General features: G+C 43.2%; 1 protein-coding gene across 1 annotated transcript in view; it reads right to left on the minus strand.

Annotated features, from left to right (window-relative positions):
• RNF150 (ring finger protein 150) overlaps positions 1-19375 on the minus strand; it is a 184649-nt gene extending 165274 nt beyond the window's left edge. The window contains exon 1 of the mRNA XM_040331348.1: positions 18620-19375. Coding sequence (XP_040187282.1) covers positions 18620-19064 — 445 coding nt within the window. The 5' untranslated portion in view covers positions 19065-19375. The remainder of the gene's footprint in view (positions 1-18619) is intronic.
• Positions 19376-19595: the final 220 nt, after the last annotated feature.

Below are 19595 nucleotides of genomic sequence, written 5' to 3' on the forward strand. Positions count from 1 at the left end.
AGATTTTTGTTTAAACATTTATTTACCGTATTTGCCGGCGTATAAGACGACCCCCTAATTTTCCAGGAAAAATTTTGGTTTTGGGATATACTCGCCATATAAGACTACCCCCTTCCTTATAGTCTTTTTGGAAGCTGAGGGGTAGCCAGAACAACAGCTGACAGAAACAACCGCTGACAGAAACAGGCTTTTTTCAAATCTCACTGTGCCATTACATTACATGCCCCACTGTGCCATTACATTACATGCCCCACTGTGCCATTACATTACATGCCCCACTGTGCCATTACATTACATGCCCCACTGTGCCATTACATTACATGCCCCACTGTGCCATTACATGCCCCACTGTGCCATTACATGCCCCACTGTGCCATTACATTACATGCCCCCACAGTGCCATCACTTGCCCCCACAGTGCCCCCACTGTGCCATCACTCACGTTTTGCAGCACAGTCTCCATCTGCTGCGAGTATCCATGGATTTGAAAGCCGCGCCTTCTTCTCAGACTGTCCTGTGATAGGCGGAACACAAATTTTCCCAGCAGCGCCTCTGTTCTGTGTTCCGCCTATCACGGATGTCCTCTCGTCCGAGGATGAGAAGGCATCCGTGATAGGAGGAACACAGAACAGAGGCGCTGCTGGGAAAATTTGTGTTCCGCCTATCACAGGACAGTCTGAAAAGAAGGCGCGGCTTTCAAATCATGGACGCCCGCAGCAGACTGATACTGTCACCGGAGTATAAGACGACCCCCGACTTTGGATGCATTTTTTTGCATCCAAAAAGTCGTCTTATACGCCGGCAAATACGGGTATGTGCTCTTATTTAAAATTATGTCACCTTTATCCATAGGCACCATTTGAATAAAGATCTAATGCTGCCAATTTAAAGATGTTGAAAAGGCAACAATTTTCAGTGTATTTCATTTTTCACATGACTGCATATTCCTTTATTCCTTATTATAATGCATCAATATTAGAAGGTGAAGGTTTCTGCAATGTAATAAGCAAGACGTGTAAATGGAGCGGTTTGCTATGTGACAGCACTACTAGAACATGCAGGGTCTAAACACAGAGCAGAGAGGATTCTTCTCTATAACAGTGTATTGTACTGCATGAGTTATGTCATAAAACAAAGCAGACTATTCCAGTACCAACATCAAGGAAGTCTTTTTTTGTTTCGTTTTATCAGCATTGTATTTCACAAAACATGCTGAGGCTTTTGTGTGGTTACTGAGAAAACTGGAATAGAAGAAAAAACAGCTACTGTTCTTCCAGTTATGAAATACCACAATCTGCCACTCTGTGTTCTACAGAATCCTTACACTAGATCTGAACCCTGGTTGCAGGATATTTCATTTTCTAATGCATGAGAATAGAGATATGGTAAAACTACCATTCGTAATGGAGTAAGCACATTCATCACGCTGCAACAGACAGAAAAGCGCAAATCGTCTTTTACCAACAGAAAATCAGCTAAAGCAGCCCAAAGTGCCGTCATACGTCTTGAACGTCACCGCGCTTTGCTAGAGCATTTTTTAAAAACGATCGTGTGTGGGCAACATCGTTTTAATGATGAAGTTGGAAAAAAACGAAGTTTTTCTACATGCCGAAAAACTTAGTTTTTTTCATGCCGAAAATGGATCGTGTGTACGCGGCATTAGAATTTGGAATCACATCAAAGATTTTAAGGGGAAATAGCAATCAACATGTTTAGATGGCAGGCGCCTATCGCATGGAGATGGAACTTTTGGTGGTAGAGCATGCTTTGGGGTACCAAATTGTTTATGGATACTTGGCATTTCTGACAAATATAAAATTATATAATGCTGGCAAACAGTAATCAATAAGCATATGAATAACTGATGCATACAGTGCTTAATGCGTGGCTGTAATGTATATTATATTTACATAATATGGAATTTTCCCCATGGATGGTGTTTTTTTAAACCGTTTTTGCTACTGCCTTTTATGAGATAGAGATACTTGAACCCCGTGCTCGAAAGGTGGGCCTGGCAAAGGTTACAGAGTAACAGATATGTATATCTACGGTTGACCCCCCATCGGACGTTACCTCCCTTCCTTTTCCATTTTTTTTAAGTAAGGACTCTGTGCAGGCCAGTCAAGTTCCTTTACCCCAAACTCACTCATCCATGTCTTTATGGATCTTACTTTGTGCACTGCTCTGCAGTCATGTTGGAACAGGAAGAGGCCATCCCCAAACTTTTCCCACAAAGTTGGGAGCATGAAACTGTCTTGGTATGCCGACACCGTAAAGCGGAGGTCCACCCGTGTTTTAGTTTATTAAACCGACACTTACCTGCTCCACGGTCCAACGATGCGGCCACCCGGAAGCTCGCTCCTCTCCCCCTCCCCTGCTCTCCTCGGTGCCGTCATCGTAACTGTGGGCACCCGGCCGTGACAGCTTATGGCTTCACGGCCGACCGGGCGAGTCGCACTGCGCTGTCCTATTGGCCAGCTGATCTTCTGGGACCTGAGTTGTGTCCCAGAAGATCGCTGGCAGGGAGAGGCCGCCTAGGGCAAGCGGAGGAGTCGTCTAGGCGACCGAAGATAGGAGTCTCGTGAGTGTACCCGCAGAGGTGATAAAACTAAAACCGCAGAGGTGATCAAATACCACCAAAAGAAAGCTCTATTTGTGGGGAAAAAAGGGGCGTCAATTTTGTTTGGGAGCCACGTCGCACGACCGCGCAATTGTCAGTTAAAGCGACGCCATGCCGTATCGCAAAAAGTGGCCTGGTCAATTGGCAACCAAATGGTCCGGGGCTTAAAGTGGTTAACTTATTGGTTTTCGATATGAGGCTAGCATGCCGTGTGTATGAGGCTTAAGGATCCATGCACACTAGTCTGAAAAAAACAAAAAAAACGTTACCCTGGCAGGAAAAAAAAAAAAACACACATATATAGGGTGTTTTTGTACAGGAGTTTAGAAGTATTTAGGAGAGCTTAGGAGCATTCAACATTTTTTTCTTCTTCCAGAAAACTTTTATTCTATGGTATAAACACAAAAGTCAGTGCATACAACACATAGATAGCAGCGCTCCCGGGTGCTCAATCCACATTCGCTGGCTGAGTATACTAGTGTAGGAAAAATGATCCGCACTCCACAGTGAACAAACGCAGATGAAAACAGTTGACGTGTTTCAGCCTATAAAGACCTTAGTCATAACCACATTAGAGACATAAAACTTCAAAATAAATAGTAGCTCTAAAGAGCATAGGCTCCACCCATTAATTGTCCTAATTGACAAAAAAAAAGGGAGAAGAATCAGCTGCAATACATGCTGGGTGATCTATGTGTATGCCTCAAAATGTTTGATGATATACACATATATGTACAAACACACACACATATATCAATGCACATGTACATAAAAGAAAAAGATATGAAAATGACAATCCAGGTATTATTCTCCCTCTAAACGCTGAGCTTAAAATATGCCTCTAAAACTTCCTAATGAGCATGGACACATAGGATAACATTGAGCTGCTTCTACAGACAAAAAATGCAAAACTCTAGAAGCAGTGTTTTTATTTTTTTTAAAACCAGTGTGCAAAGGACCCTAAGCCCCGGTTAACATATATGAGCAAATTCAATGCGTTTTGAAAAAAGGCTTTTCTATAGAGCTGGTTCACATGTGTGGGCCGGCCGCAGTGCAAATTTAAAAAAAGATTCCGGTACTATTTTCAGCCCAGTTCAGGTGCGATTTCCAGTACCATACACGTTAACAATTCACACCTGAACGAATGGGGCTCGAAATCACAAGCTGGCCCGCACATATATGAACCAAGGATTAAAGTTCATTTACTGAAGTTGCCAATTACACCACCATGCAAAAAAATATATAAAAAAAATAGTAACCAAATATGGACAGTATCACTTTGTACAAACTTTATATGTAACTTTGTGTACTCTGTGGTTGCCATTATAATTAGAGTACAGGCCCAAGTCTTGGTCAGCCCTGTGATAAATAGGAATGCTCATCTGAGAGATCATGATCATTTCCATGCCAAGAGAAATGTAGGAGTGTAAGATGTCACCTAATGTTGTTTGTGCCACTTATTTCACAAGGAAAAAATAGCGATCAGACCTCCAGAGCTCCGGCTTTGTATCTAGGAATTTATTTATTCAGCAGAGTGCAAACACAAGGTACTTCCCAGACTTGTAGAAGCCGACATCAGTACATCAACTTAGTAAAAGATACACAACAGCATATAAAAGGCTATGTAGCTGTCTCACACATGCAATATACTGCGCCAAGCTGACCGGGGATGGCCTTGTAAACAATGCCAGAGGACTGTGTGTCTGCCCGCTGTCCAAAGACAAGTCTCTGATCCGAGGTCTTCATTTACACCCACATGTATAATGTAAAAAACCAAGGCTAAATGTGAAGGAAGTTGGGTGGTGTCAGCACTGAGCCCTTAATAGTCCAGAGATGAAGCACATTGGGCTAGATATGCTGGGATTTATGTGCCAGTTTTATTATTATATTCTAATTTAACTTTTTATTAAAATACAATTTGAGAGAATTTGGTCTATGCCAGGGCTCGACAAACCTTAGATGCCAGCCTGAGCCTGGCGCCTGAGCTGCTGTTCGATTGCTTTCTACATCCCGCCCCCCCCCGCTATGTATCCCGGGCTTTGCTTGCCCATCTGCAGGCTCAGAACCGGCATAGCGGATGCCACCAGGTAGAGGGGGTGGGGGGAGTGTTGGAGAGCGGATACACGTCCGCTCTCCCCCCCTTCTAGTTGTTGACCCGGAAGTGACGTGTAAACGTGGACCACAGGGGGTAGGTGCAGTAGCTTAGTTAATGGTCTCGAATTTCACTTTAAATCAATAGACTGACAGGTAACAAAATGGGCTAAATAATAAGTACTTATCATTGGATTGTGGATTATTTATTTTGAAAGCAGTAAGGAGATTACATAATGGGGTTTATAAATAGAATGGGCACAAATTAAAAGTGGAGTTCAAAAGAGGGCATCCATCTGTAGGTTTGTGAACATTTTTGTTTAGTTTGGCTTATAGTGATGGTTGTTTTCTTTTGCATTACAGCCATTAGGAATGCAAAGCTGTCTTTAGCATAATGGTTAGTTGCATTTCAAAATGTTGCTCGTTTGTTTTTATGATGCCATAAAAAAAATATAAAAATTATGGAACCTGCCCTTTTAGATTTTTTTTTTTTTTTTTTTTAAAGTGACCAAAACATATATTTCTATATAATTTGTAAAGATATATCTTCACGGGTTAGCCGTGCTTGTTCCTTACATATGCAAGCTGTGCCTTTTCAGCTTCCCACTTAGTACTGTGCAATAGCCATGCATTACTGCTCCTTCTCTGAATTGAAGTCTATTAGTTGTTCGGGTTTATTAAAATGTACTACCTATGACATACCTGGACAACCACAGGGAACCAGTATGTGACACTGTTCTGATGTACGCAACCCTTATCCCCCCTCCACTGTGACTATATATACTGTGCTCTTTAACAACCTCCACCCCTAAACACACACACACAAAACAGCAGACACATTTCATATATTCAATTATTAATGCAGAATTTCACCAGCCATTTTTAATGCATGCTGCTAGGATTAGTAAATAGATAAAAAAAAAAAAAGTTTAAAAGACGTAAATCTAATACACTTTTTTTTTTTTTTTTTTACATCTCAATTACTTCCTGGTGTCCAGGCTTAGAAAATTACTGTATGTCATACATCCCAAGAGACTTGAGGACCGATGAGTGGTCTGAGCTATGCACACCCACCTGCCTGCTAGTAAGGTCAGATGATTCATGTAGCATTTACTTCCTGAAATCCATCTGCCCTTAGCTCGTGTATGCAGGCAGGAGGGTGTGTTTAGCTGAGAAAGCTCCTCATCCAGAAAAAGCAAATTCACATGAAGACTCCTGGGATGAAATGTAAAAAAATAAATAAAATAAAAAATACAATATACCAAATAGTTCTTAATACTAGCAGCATAAGGATTACAAATAGTTAAACTTAATTGAAAGATTTTAGTTCCGCTTTTAGTCCCTCTAACAGCAGCAATGTGTTCAGCTGTTACCTTCCCTTTCCCACAGCAGCCACATATACAACTCTTAAGCCCAACTTTAGGTTCAACCCCTCGTCAGGGGTCACTTAACCCCGAAGATTGGGGACTGGTTGTGGGCAAAAAGTAGTACTGAGGCAGAAGAACAGCTCCACATTGAGGGCCCATCCATATCCCAACACTGTGCACTACAACGCATATGTTGTTCTGTGTTGACATGCACTGTGTTGCATTAACCACTTGACCCCCAGGCCTTTTCTGGCACTTTTTGTTTACATTCAATATTCAGTATTTTTTCCTTAAATACATTTCTAAAAACACATTTTTGGGGGGGGAAAAAAATAAAAATTTGGTTTTCTATTTTAAATGCACAAACGCACAATACATAACCCCAAATTTTAGTAAATAGATGCCAAACATGTCACATTTTAAAATCGCGCATGCCGTGCAAGTACATTTTGCTATCAATAGGCGACACTTTAAAAAAGCCTTTACAAGTTACCACTTTATATATACACAGAAAGTCTGGTGCTAAAATTACTGCCCATGATCTGGCATTTGCAGTGATACCTCATGTGTGGGTTAATCACTGTTTGCGTGCGCGACAGAAGCGTGCGTTCATCTTTGCGCATAAGCACAGGAGAACGGGGGCACTTACATTTTTTTAAAGCAGAGGCCTTATGTAAACATCCCTTCTGACAGCAATAGGCAAGAGACAGGTACTCTATATGGTCAGATTTGGGGTCTTATGTCCCTCCTCTATCCTTTAAAGCATTTCCTTACACCAAGCTTGGTGTGATCAACTGATTTTCATTTTTAAAAAGGTCGCTATGTACATCTGGGTAAACTTTAAGTGATGCAAGGTCATCTCTTCCAGTTCCCTATATCACAGAGATGAACAAATCCACACCATCATCCACCGATTGGTAAATGGGACAGGACAGCCTGCTGAAGCTATGGAGGGCGACGCGTTCCATCCCGCTGCTTGTAATCCAGAGGCTAGCTAGCTGCTAGAATTGCTTTTACAAAAGAGTTGTCCGTCAGCTCTAGAAAATGGTATTCGGATGATGCCTGCATATAACCACTAATGCCCTGTACACACGATAGGTTAGTCTGATGAAAGCGGTCTGATGGATTTTTCCATCAGTTATCCGATGAAGCTGACTGATGATCAGTCGTGCCTACACACCATCACTTAAAAAACCGATCGTGTCAGAACGCGGTGACGTAAAACACAACGACATGTTGAAAAAAATTAAGTTCAATGCTTCCAAGCATGCGTCGACTTGATTCTAAGCATGCGTGGATTTTTAACCGATGGACGCACCCACAGAAGATCGTTTTTTTTCTATAGGTTTTTTATCCATCAGATAATTTTAAAACAAGTTCCTATTTTTTTAACCTATGGATAAATAGATGGGGCCCACACACGATTGGTTTAGTCTGATGAAAACGGTCCATCAGACTAACCTATCGTGTGTACGCAGCATTAGAAGTTCAGCAACGTACCGGGTCGGTTCATCATCTAAAATGAATGGGCTGAAACACACCACAACACACCCAAAAATGGGCCAGACTGCATTTTCTACAACACAGCACAGCTTAACGTGCAAGACACCAAGCGCTGTACTGCATTGCAGCGCACATGTTTTTACAGTGCGTTGGAATTTATAGGCCATTGCACTGAATTGCAGCCCTGTATGTAATTGCACCACAGTGGTCACTGAAAACGGGTATTGCAGCCTTATTTTTTTTTATTACTACTAATACAGTGATTGTCAGCTTCCCCAGTGGCCTCTCAGGTATAAGTTCAAGCAAGACCAATGTAAGCATGCCATAAAGTACAGCTTTAAGACAGAATTATTTTGCTAATAGGCAACACCAATTACATATCGATATGGTTTTACCAGTGAAGCTAATTAACTGCTACCGGACCGCCCATCATACATATACTGCGACAGGGCGGCCTGGCTGTGCAAAAATCACGTGCGCTGTACGCGATTTTTGCATGCGGTTTTGGGGGCGAGTGCGTGCCGCCAGAGCGCTGTTCCAGTTGTGATTGGACACAGCGGGTCCAGCGGCCGCTATGGCCATTGCGACCCACCAATTGTTTAGTGGAGACACAGATCAGCGGTGTGCCGATGTAAACAAGGCACACCGCTGATCTGTCAGTGAGGGAAAGCGAGATCTAGTGTTTCATCCAATCTAAATCACTATCTCGGCTTTCCTGCAGTGCACCTGTCCCCTATTCAGTTAGAAAGCACCTCCCTAGAACACACTTAACCCCTTAATCACCACTAATGTTAACCCCTTCCCTGCCAATGTCATTTATACAGGGATCAGTGCATTTTTTTTTTTTAGCACTGATCCCTGTATCGCCGCCATTACTAGTAAAATAAAAATGCCATAAATCCATCCCCTATTTTGTAGACGTGATAACTTTTGCACAATCAATATACGCGTATTTCAATTTTTTTTACCAAAAATATGTAGAGAAATACATATTGGCCTAAATTTATAAATATTTTGTATTATAGCAGAAAGTAAAAAAAAAAAAATTCTAAAATTGTCGGTCTTTTTTTGTTTATAGCAAAAAAAAAAAAATTATAAAATCGCAGAGGATTTCAAATACCACCAAAAGAAAGCTCTATTTGTGGGAAAACAGGACATCAATTTTATTTTGGTCCAGCATCGCACGACCGCACCACTGACAGTTAAAGTGGGGCAGTGCCTTATCGCAAAAAAATTACCTGGTCCGGAAGTTGCTAAAACCTTTCGGGGCCTGAAGTGGTTAAAAGGAAAAGTGGAAGATTATTCTGAATAATAAAGGAGGTTCCCTAGGCCTTCTCTATAATTCTAAGAGTACAAATATTTGGGCTAATTTGATCAAGGGGATTTGATGCACACTATGTAAGTATTGAAGCGGGGCCAAAACATCATTTATTATTCATCAAATATTGAATATTATTCCTAGCTAAAGTTTTTTTAGTGCTCCATTTTTATAGACATGCTGTAGATATTTATCTTTACTTAGATTTGGTTTCCTCTGCATGTATACTGTACACTGCTTTTTCTTCCCAGGTACATTACAAAAAGATCAGTACTATTAGTATGTGACACAGCAAGACTACATCCCATATCTCAGAAATAGAAATTATTTTGATTTCTCTTTGCAGCTAGTACTAGGCTTAACTTGTTGATAAAAAAAAAAAAAAAAGCCTATATAAAATCGTTGCGCACCACGCACACGGCATTACAGCGGGAGAGATCGTCGAGTCAACATCGGAAGAGAAGAAGACGACGCAGAAGAAGACCGGGCTGCCGCTAGTAAAAGAGCTAGAAGAAGATAGCGGAGGAGCCCGGCAGAAGGCACCAGAGACCGGTAGAAGAGGAAAGAACACGACGGAGAAGACCGGGCCACCGCTAGTAAAAGAGCTGGAAGAAGATAGCAGGGGAGCCCAGCAGAAGGCACCGGAGAGCGGGAGAAGACGCAGGAGAAGTCGGAAAAAGACCCCCGAAGTCGGAAGAAGACCCCCGAAGCAGCCTAATAAATTACTTTAAAAACCCGTCTAGTGTGTTTTTTTTCTTTACACTCCCCCCCCCCCCCAGGTGAATGGGTAGGGGTACCCCATACTCATTCACATAGGGTGGGGGGGCCGGGATCTGAGGCCCGCTTATTAAAGGGGGCTCCTGGATTGCGATAAGCTCCCCGCCTGCAGCAGACCCCCACAACCAATGGCCAGGGTTGTCGGGAAGAGGCCCTTGTCCTCATCAACATCCAGCCTCAAAGAATAATCAGCTCTGTGGGAGGGAGGGGTTTGCCTGAGAAAACTATTTTCTCTTCCTATAAAGTTGCTTCAGTTAAGACAGTGATCCGACTTTGGAGGCAACTTCCAAATCAATCGGTACAAGTTGCCTACAAGTCACCTAGAAGTCGGATTGAAGTAGTACAGGAACCTTTTCTGAATTTGGAGCGACTTCAGTAGTGTACATTAAGACAGCTCTCACTTACATTGATTTTTCTCATGTAGCGCGACTTGAAGTCGGATTCCAAGTCGCCCCTGTGTGAACCGGCTCTGAGTGTTCTAACAAATCAACCAGGTTATAATGACTTTGTACAATGTTGCACTGTGATCAGATGTTGACTCACATTAGAGAATCATTTATATAAGGGATAAGTCCCATCATGCCTCTGGGTGTCATGCTTGTGGCGGTCAGATTCTTGCTATGCCCTCATGGGACTTGTAGTTCTGCAATAGCTGGAGGTCCGCTAATTGCATATCCCTGATTTAGCCCTGGTTCACACTGGGTACGATTTGGAACGATTTGAGATGCGATTTGACATGTCAAATCGCATCTCAAATCGGCGGCAATTGTCGGCAATGGCACTGTCCTAATCAGTGCGACGCTGCATCTGCGATTTCAAAAAGTAGTTCCTGTACTACTTTTTGCGATTTGGGGCCGCGATTTACATAAAATTGCGGCCGAAATCGCGGCAAAATCGTGCATTTTACCGCGATTTTGAATTCGCAGCAGTGTGAACCTAGGCTTATATGATGAAAAATCAGATAAGGCCAAGTTCACACTGGCATTAAGAGTAGGTGTTTGAGAGGCGTTAAAAATGCCCCTGAAACACCTATGCACAAGATAGAATACACAGCACGTAGTGCTGTTCACACTATCAAGGCAGTAAGCGTTAGCGTCCAATTGCTTTAAAATTGAAGCCTCATGTTGAGTCAGGAGGCGTTTGAAGCCTTTCAACGCCTCCCATTCAAATCCATGGTAACGCTTTGCAAAAGCTCTGGTAAGCACTTTCAGCACAGTTTTAGTGTGGTTGCGGAGCGTTAAAATTAGTTCTTTTTTGTCACTTTCCATTGTGGAGCAGTTTTAACTCACCCGAGCGCTCAAACGCTACAAAACCGTGCATAGGGCATGTAAAGAGCGTTTTTAATACTTGTAAAAAACGGCCCATTCTAAAGCTCATTGACGCCTGTCTGACACCCATACAAACGCCATAGCAGCGTTTGTGGAATGTCATAAATTTATTAAAGTGTTAACAAGCCCTTACTGTACTATTGTGAAACCTTCTAAATCTAAACAAATCATTACAGGAACGGAAGGCTCCAACAATGGAGGGCAGAATGTCACAACTGACAAGAATGCAGTGTCCTGCTAATTATAGTCCCCAAGGTTCTCTATATATTGCACATGACACTTGTATCTTTAAAACATAATTAAGGTAAATGAAGACATCAATAGATGCTCCCAACAAAGGAATAATACATAGCCATTAGCGGAAGCCTCGCTGCAAGTAAGCAATGACATAATGAATAATTACACGACAGCCTGCAAGAACACCACCACTGGAAAGCTGCACATTGGCCAATATAACCAAGAGACATAAACATTGCTCACCCATACTTCTATCAGTCTTCTAGATTACTGTCCTGCTATTAGTAGGTTTCAGAAATACTTCCAAAAACGTCAAGATTTACATTTTCACAAAAGACAAGTTGTATTGGTTGCCACTATATGTGGCAAGTTTCATTGGTTGCCTGCTGAATTAGACGTAGAGGAGAGTGACAACCTAAAGTGTCTACACATGCAAGTCATTTGAACCTGTCCACACAAGCAAACAGAACCTATACTACAACATTCCTCAGTCCTATACAGCCGGCAGAGTTAGAAATCTGCATGTGTGATTGTCCGGTCTCCCCTGCATGTAAAAAAGATCTTAGATCTGCATATGAGCATGCCATCTGTACATGTGTGCCATGGGGCAATTCAGCGTGTACAGGCTTGCAGTGACTGCCTTGCTCACACAGGTAAATAATGTATTACAGGTATATTTCATAGCACCTGAACAGAGATAAAGTGTCACCTGGGTAAACCAAAAAAAATGTCATATGTGCAGACAGAGGAACATAATCTTTACATGCACTGTCACCTGCTAAGGTTTAGTGTCAGCCTATGAATTGTCACCTGGGTAGAAAGGGATGTAGTATATCACCTGAACAAAAATCCAACATCACCTGGTGAGACAGAAGTTTAGTGTCACCATAACAGGAGATGAAGTGTCACCGGGATAAACTGGGGTGCAGTAGATCACCTGAACAAAACTGCAATGTCACCTGTGCAAACAGAACACCACTATATCATGTATACATGTACTTACTACCACCTGGTGACACAGAGGTTTAGTGTCGCCCTATAGAGTGTCACCTGTACAGACAGAGGGACACTATGTCATGTACACATGTACTGACTGTCACCTGGTGACACAGAGGTTTAGTGTCGCCCTATAGAGTGTCACCTGTACAGACAGAGGGACACTATGTCATGTACACATGTACTGACTGTCACCTGGTGACACAGAGGTTTAGTGTCGCCCTATAGAGTGTCACCTGTACAGACAGAGGGACACTATGTCATGTACACATGTACTTACTGTCACCTGGTGAGACAGAGGTTTAGTGTTGCCCTATAGAGTGTCACCTGTATAGACAGAGGGACACTATGTCATGGACACATGTACTTACTACCACCTGGTGACACAGAGGTTTAGTGTCACCTGCACAGACAGAGAGACACTATAACATGTACACATGCAACGACTGTCACTGTTTGGCATCACCCCAACATAGATGAAGAGTCCCTTGGATAAACCAGGTTTTAATACATCACCTGAACAAAAATGGAGTGTCACCTGTGCAGACAGTACACTGCGTCCTCTATATATGCACGGATAAATCATTATAAGACAGAGATTTAGACCCCTTTCACACTGGGGTGGGCGGGTGTTGACGGTAAAACGCTGCTAGTTTTAGCGGCACTTTTCAAAACCGCTCTTAAAACGCCGCTTGCAGGACTTTTTTTGACGTCTTGCCAGCACACCGCTCCAGTGTGAAAGCATTCGGGCTTTCACATTGGAGTGACAGGAGAGGCACTATTTTGATCGCTATAGTGCCTCAGTGTGAAAGAGGTCTTAGACCCCTTTCACACCGAGGCGCCTGCAAAGCACATCTCCTTTCACTCCAATGTGAAAGCCCGAGTGCTTTCACACTGGAGCGGTGTGCTGGCAGGACATCAAAAAAAGTCCTGCAAGCAGCTTCTTGGAGGCGTTTTAGGAGAGGTGCTAAAAAGCACCGCTAAAACAATGGTAAAGCTCCACAATAAATAGTGGCGCTTTACCGCTGATGCCTGGGCGCTGCCAGTGTGAAAGGACTCTTAATGTCATGCTAACAGAGCTGAGGTGTCACCTTGGTAAAGCAGGATATCACCTGAACAAAAATGTAATGTCACCTGTGCAGACAGAGGAATGTCATCTATACATGCACTGACTGTGCCACCTGGTAAGACAGACGTTTAGCATCAACCTATGGAGTGTCACCTGGGTAGACAGAGGAATGCTATGTCAAGGATAAAGGCACTGACTGTCACCTGGCAATACAGAGAATTAGTGTCACCCTATGGAGTACCACTTGGATAGACAGGGATTTAGTATACCAAATGCAAATGTCCCCTGTGCAGACAGAGTAATGTCATCTATATATGCAGTGACTGTGTCACCTGGTAAGATAGATGTTTAATGTCACCCTAGCAGAGCTAAAGTGTCACTTGGGTAAACTTGGCTGCAGGATGTCACATAAACAAAGATGTAATGTCTCCTGTGCAGACTGAGGACCTCTGTCATGTATCCGTGTAAATACTGTCACCTGGTGAGACAGAGGCTTGGTGTCATTCCAACAGAGATGAAGTATCACAGGGGTATATTAGGGTGTAATATATCACCTGAACAAGAATAAAGAGTCACCTGTGCACACAGAGAAACACTATGCCATCTACACATGTACTGACAGTGCCACCTTAGACAGAGATTCAGTGACATCCTAACAGAGCTGAGGTGTCACCTTGGTAAAGCAGGATGCATTCCATCACCTAACAAAAATGTAATGTCACCTGTGCAGACAGCGGAATGTCATCTACACAAGCACTGACTGTGCCACCTGGTAGGACAGACGTTTGTCACCTGGGTAGACAGGTATGCGGTATATAACCTGAACAAAATGTAATGTCACCTGGGCAGACAGAAGTTTAGTGTCACCTGAAAGTGGATGAAGTGTCACAGGGGTAAACTGGGGTGCAGTATATTACCTGAAACAAATGCAATGTCACCTGTGCAGACAGAGGAATGTCATCTATATGGGCAGTGACTGTGCCACCTGGTAAGACAAGTTTAGTGTCACCTTTACAGAGACAAAGTGGGAAGCAAAGTATTATCCTATGGAGTGTCACCTGTGCAGACAAAAGAACGCTATGTCAAGTATAAATGCACTGACTGTCACCTGGTAAGACAGAGGTTTAGTATCACCCTGTGGAGTGTCACCTGTGCAGACAGGGGAACACCAAGTGAATGGTCATCTGGGTAAAAAAAAAATGCAATGTCATCTAGTACGACAAAAGTTTAGTGTCACCCCAACAGAGAGAAAGTGTCACTTGGGTAGACATGGATGCAGGACATCACCTGAACCAAATGCAATGTCTCCTGTGCAGACAGAGGAATGCCATATATACACAAGTTTATGTACACTGTCATGTATATAGACAGGTGGAGGGATGTCCACTGTATAGAGGAACACTGTCATGTATATAGACAGGTGGAGAGATGTCCACTGTATAGAGGAACACTGTCATGTATATAGACAGGTGGAGAGATGTCCACTGTATAGAGGAACACTGTCATGTATAAAGACAGGTGGAGAGATGTCACCTGTATAGAGGAACACTGTCATGTATATAGAGAGATGTCATCTGTATAGAGGAACACTGTCATGTATATAGATAGGTGGAGAGATGTCACCTGTATAGAGGAACACTGTCATGTATATAGAGAGATGTCACCTGTATAGAGGAACACTGTCATGTATATAGAGAGATGTCACCTGTATAGAGGAACACTGTGTCGTGTATATAGACAGGTGGAGAGATGTCACCTCTATAGAGGAACATTGTCATGTATAGAGAGATGTCACCTGTATAGAGGAACATTATGTCACGTATAGAGAGATGGAGGAATGCCATCTGTGCAGACATGTGGAGAGATGTCATCTGTATAGAGGAACACTTTCATGTATATAGACAGGTGGAGAGATGTCACCTCTATAAAGGAACACTGTCATGTATATAGAGAGATGTCACCTGTATAGAGGAACACTGTCATGTATATAGACAGGTGGAGGGATATCACCTGTATAGAGGAACACTGTCATGTATAGAGAGGTGAAGGGATGTCTCCTGTATAGACAAACACTGTCATGTATATAGACAGGTGGAGAGATGTCACCTCTATAAAGGAACACTGTCATGTATAAAGAGAGATGTCACCTGTATAGAGAAACACTGTGTCATGTATAAAGATAGGTGGAGAGATGTCACCTGTATAAAGGAACACTGTCATGTATATAGAGAGATGTCACCTGTATAGAGGAACCCTGTCATGTATATATATATATATATAGACAGGTGGAGGGATATCACTTGTATAGAGGAACACGGTCATGTATATAGACAAGTAGAGGGATGTCACCTGTATAGAGGAACACTGTGATATGTATATAGACAGGTGGAGAGATGTCACCTGTATAGAGGAACACTGTCATGTATATAGAGAGGTGGAGGGATGTCACCTGTATAGTAGAACACTGTCATGTATATATATATATATATATATATATATATATATATATATATATATATATATATATATATATAGACAGGTGGAGAGAGGTCACCGGTATAGAGGAACACTATCATGTATATATAGACAGGTGGAGGGATGTCACCTGTATATAGGAACACTGTCATGTATAGACAGGTGGAGGGATGTCACCTGTATAGAGAAACACTGTCATGTATAGACAGGTGGAGGGATGTCACCTGTATAGAGGAACACTGTCATGTATAGACAGGTGGAGGGATGTCACCTGTATAGAGGAACACTGTCATGTATAGACAGGTGGAGGGATGTCACCTGTATAGAGGAACACTGTCATGTATAGACAGGTGGAGGGATGTCACCTGTATAGAGGAACACTGTCATGTATAGACAGGTGGAGGGATGTCACCTGTATAGAGGAACACTGTCATGTATAGACAGGTGGAGGGATGTCACCTGTATAGAGGAACACTGTCATGTATAGACAGGTGGAGAGATGTCACCTGTATAGAGGAACACTGTCATGTATATAGACAGGTGGAGGGATATCACCTGTATAGAGGAACACTGTCATGTATAGAGAGGTGAAGGGATGTCTCCTGTATAGACAAACACTGTCATGTATATAGACAGGTGGAGAGATGTCACCTCTATAAAGGAACACTGTCATGTATAAAGAGAGATGTCACCTGTATAGAGAAACACTGTGTCATGTATAAAGATAGGTGGAGAGATGTCACCTGTATAAAGGAACACTGTCATGTATATAGAGAGATGTCACCTGTATAGAGGAACCCTGTCATGTATATATATATATATATAGACAGGTGGAGGGATATCACTTGTATAGAGGAACACGGTCATGTATATAGACAAGTAGAGGGATGTCACCTGTATAGAGGAACACTGTGATATGTATATAGACAGGTGGAGAGATGTCACCTGTATAGAGGAACACTGTCATGTATATAGAGAGGTGGAGGGATGTCACCTGTATAGTAGAACACTGTCATGTATATATATATATATATATATATATATATATATATATATATATATATATATATAGACAGGTGGAGAGAGGTCACCGGTATAGAGGAACACTATCATGTATATATAGACAGGTGGAGGGATGTCACCTGTATATAGGAACACTGTCATGTATAGACAGGTGGAGGGATGTCACCTGTATAGAGAAACACTGTCATGTATAGACAGGTGGAGGGATGTCACCTGTATAGAGGAACACTGTCATGTATAGACAGGTGGAGGGATGTCACCTGTATAGAGGAACACTGTCATGTATAGACAGGTGGAGGGATGTCACCTGTATAGAGGAACACTGTCATGTATAGACAGGTGGAGGGATGTCACCTGTATAGAGGAACACTGTCATGTATAGACAGGTGGAGGGATGTCACCTGTATAGAGGAACACTGTCATGTATAGACAGGTGGAGGGATGTCACCTGTATAGAGGAACACTGTCATGTATAGACAGGTGGAGAGATGTCACCTGTATAGAGGAACACTGTCATGTATAGACAGGTGGAGGGATGTCACCTGTATAGAGGAACACTGTTCTGTGTATATATAGACAGGTGGAGGGATGCCACCTGTATAGAGGAACACTGTCATGTATATAGACAGGTGGAGAGATGTCACCTGTATAGAGGAACACTGTGTCATGTATATAGACAGGTGGAGGGATGTCACCTGTATAGAGGAACACTGTCATTTATATAGACAGGTGGAGGGATGTCACCTGTATAAAGGAACACTGTCATGTATATAGACAGGTGGAAAGATGTGACCTGTATAGAGGAACACTGTCATGTATATAGACAGGTGGAGGGATGTCACCTGTATATAGGAACACTGTCATGTATATAGACAGGTGGAGGGATGTCACCTGTATAGAGGAACACTGTCATGTATATAGAGAGATGTCATCTGTATAGAGGAACACTGTCATGTATATAGATAGTTGGAGAGATGTCACCTGTATAGAGGAACACTGTCATGTATATAGACAGGTGGAGAGATGTCACCTGTATAGAGGAACACTGTCATGTATATAGAGAGATGTCATCTGTATAGAGGAACACTGTCATGTATATAGATAGTTGGAGAGATGTCACCTGTATAGAGGAACACTGTCATGTATATAGAGAGATGTCACCTGTATAGAGGAACACTGTGTCATGTATATAGAGAGATGTCACCTGTATAGAGGAACACTGTCATGTATATAGAGAGATGTCACCTGTATAGAGGAACACTGTGTCATGTATATAGACAGGTGGAGAGATGTCACCTGTGTAGAGGAACACTGTCATGTATATAGAGAGATGTCACCTGTATAGAGGAACACTGTGTCATGTATATAGAGAGATGTCACCTGTATAGAGGAACACTGTCATGTATATAGAGAGATGTCACCTGTATAGAGGAACACTGTGTCATGTATATAGACAGGTGTAGAGATGTCACCTGTATAGAGGAACACTGTCATGTATATAGACAGGTGGAGAGATGTCACATGTATAGAGGAACACTGTCATGTATATAGAGAGATGTCGCCTGTATAGAGGAACACTGTCATGTATATAGATAGGTGGAGAGATTTCACCTGTATAGAGGAACACTGTCATGTATATAGAGATATGTCACCTGTATAGAGGAACACTGTCATGTATATAGAGAGGTGGAGGGATGTCACCTGTATAGAGGAACACTGTCATGTATAGACAGGTGGAGAGATGTCACCTGTGCCCCTCACGCCTTGTGCAGTGGGAAGGTAAGTGCTGATGTGTGGGTGGTCCTGGGGACCTACCTGGGTGGGCCATGGTGCTGGTGTCATTCCCGAAGCCCACGTTGTAAATAAGGACGGCCGAGGCGTTGTGTAAAGCGGCGTGCCGGATCTTGTCCCTACACGTGCAGTTCCCGATGGGGATGAGGGCCACCCACCGGCCGGCATAGGTAGGTACCGGGAACTTGGTGGCGGGGTCGCAGGCGAGCCTGTCATGCGGGGAGGGAAGGACCGCCAAGCCCCAGGCATCCTGCTTGAGGGAATGCTCTCCGTAGCGGCCGCACTCGCTCTTCTCAGTCCGGTTGGTGCCGCTGGCCGGGTCGTGGTAGGTGATGTTGACGAAGGCCGTGTACCACTCCTCCTTCTCGGCCACCGTGAAGTCCATACACAGCAGATGGACGAAGCAATAGGAGAGCAGCCAGGTGGACAGAGCCAGGCTGCGGCACGCTCCAATGACAGACATTGCCATCTTTCTTCTCCCAGCTCAGGCTACACGGCAACTCTGCCTCTGCATATGTCACCGCCGGAGACTGCGCGCTCATTGGCTACCGCCAGCTCCCCCGCCGCCTCCTCCTCCTCCTCCGCTCCTCTACTCCTTCTCCTCAGTTCTCTGCTATCCGCTCCGACCACCGCCGTACATTACCGGCCTGACATCTCAAGGGGGCACACGGGGAGCCATGCTGGATGAGCACTGCGCCTCTACTTTGGGTTCAACCGGAGGGTGTCCTCCTCCAGACTCCGCACAGCATGACATGTGTTCTGGAGGAGGAGCCTGAGGGGACAGCACACAGCCGGCTACACACCCCTCACTGATATATACACCTCACTGACATACTGTATACTCCCCTTACTCATATATACACCTCACTGACATACTATATACTCCCCTCACTCATATATACACCTCACTGACATACTGTATACTTCCCTCACTGATATATACACCTCACTGGCATACTGTATACACCCCTCACTCATATATCCACCTCACTGACATACT

The sequence above is a fragment of the Rana temporaria genome, chromosome 1 (assembly GCF_905171775.1).
Source record: "Rana temporaria chromosome 1, aRanTem1.1, whole genome shotgun sequence".
NCBI classification, from domain to species: domain Eukaryota; kingdom Metazoa; phylum Chordata; class Amphibia; order Anura; family Ranidae; genus Rana; species Rana temporaria.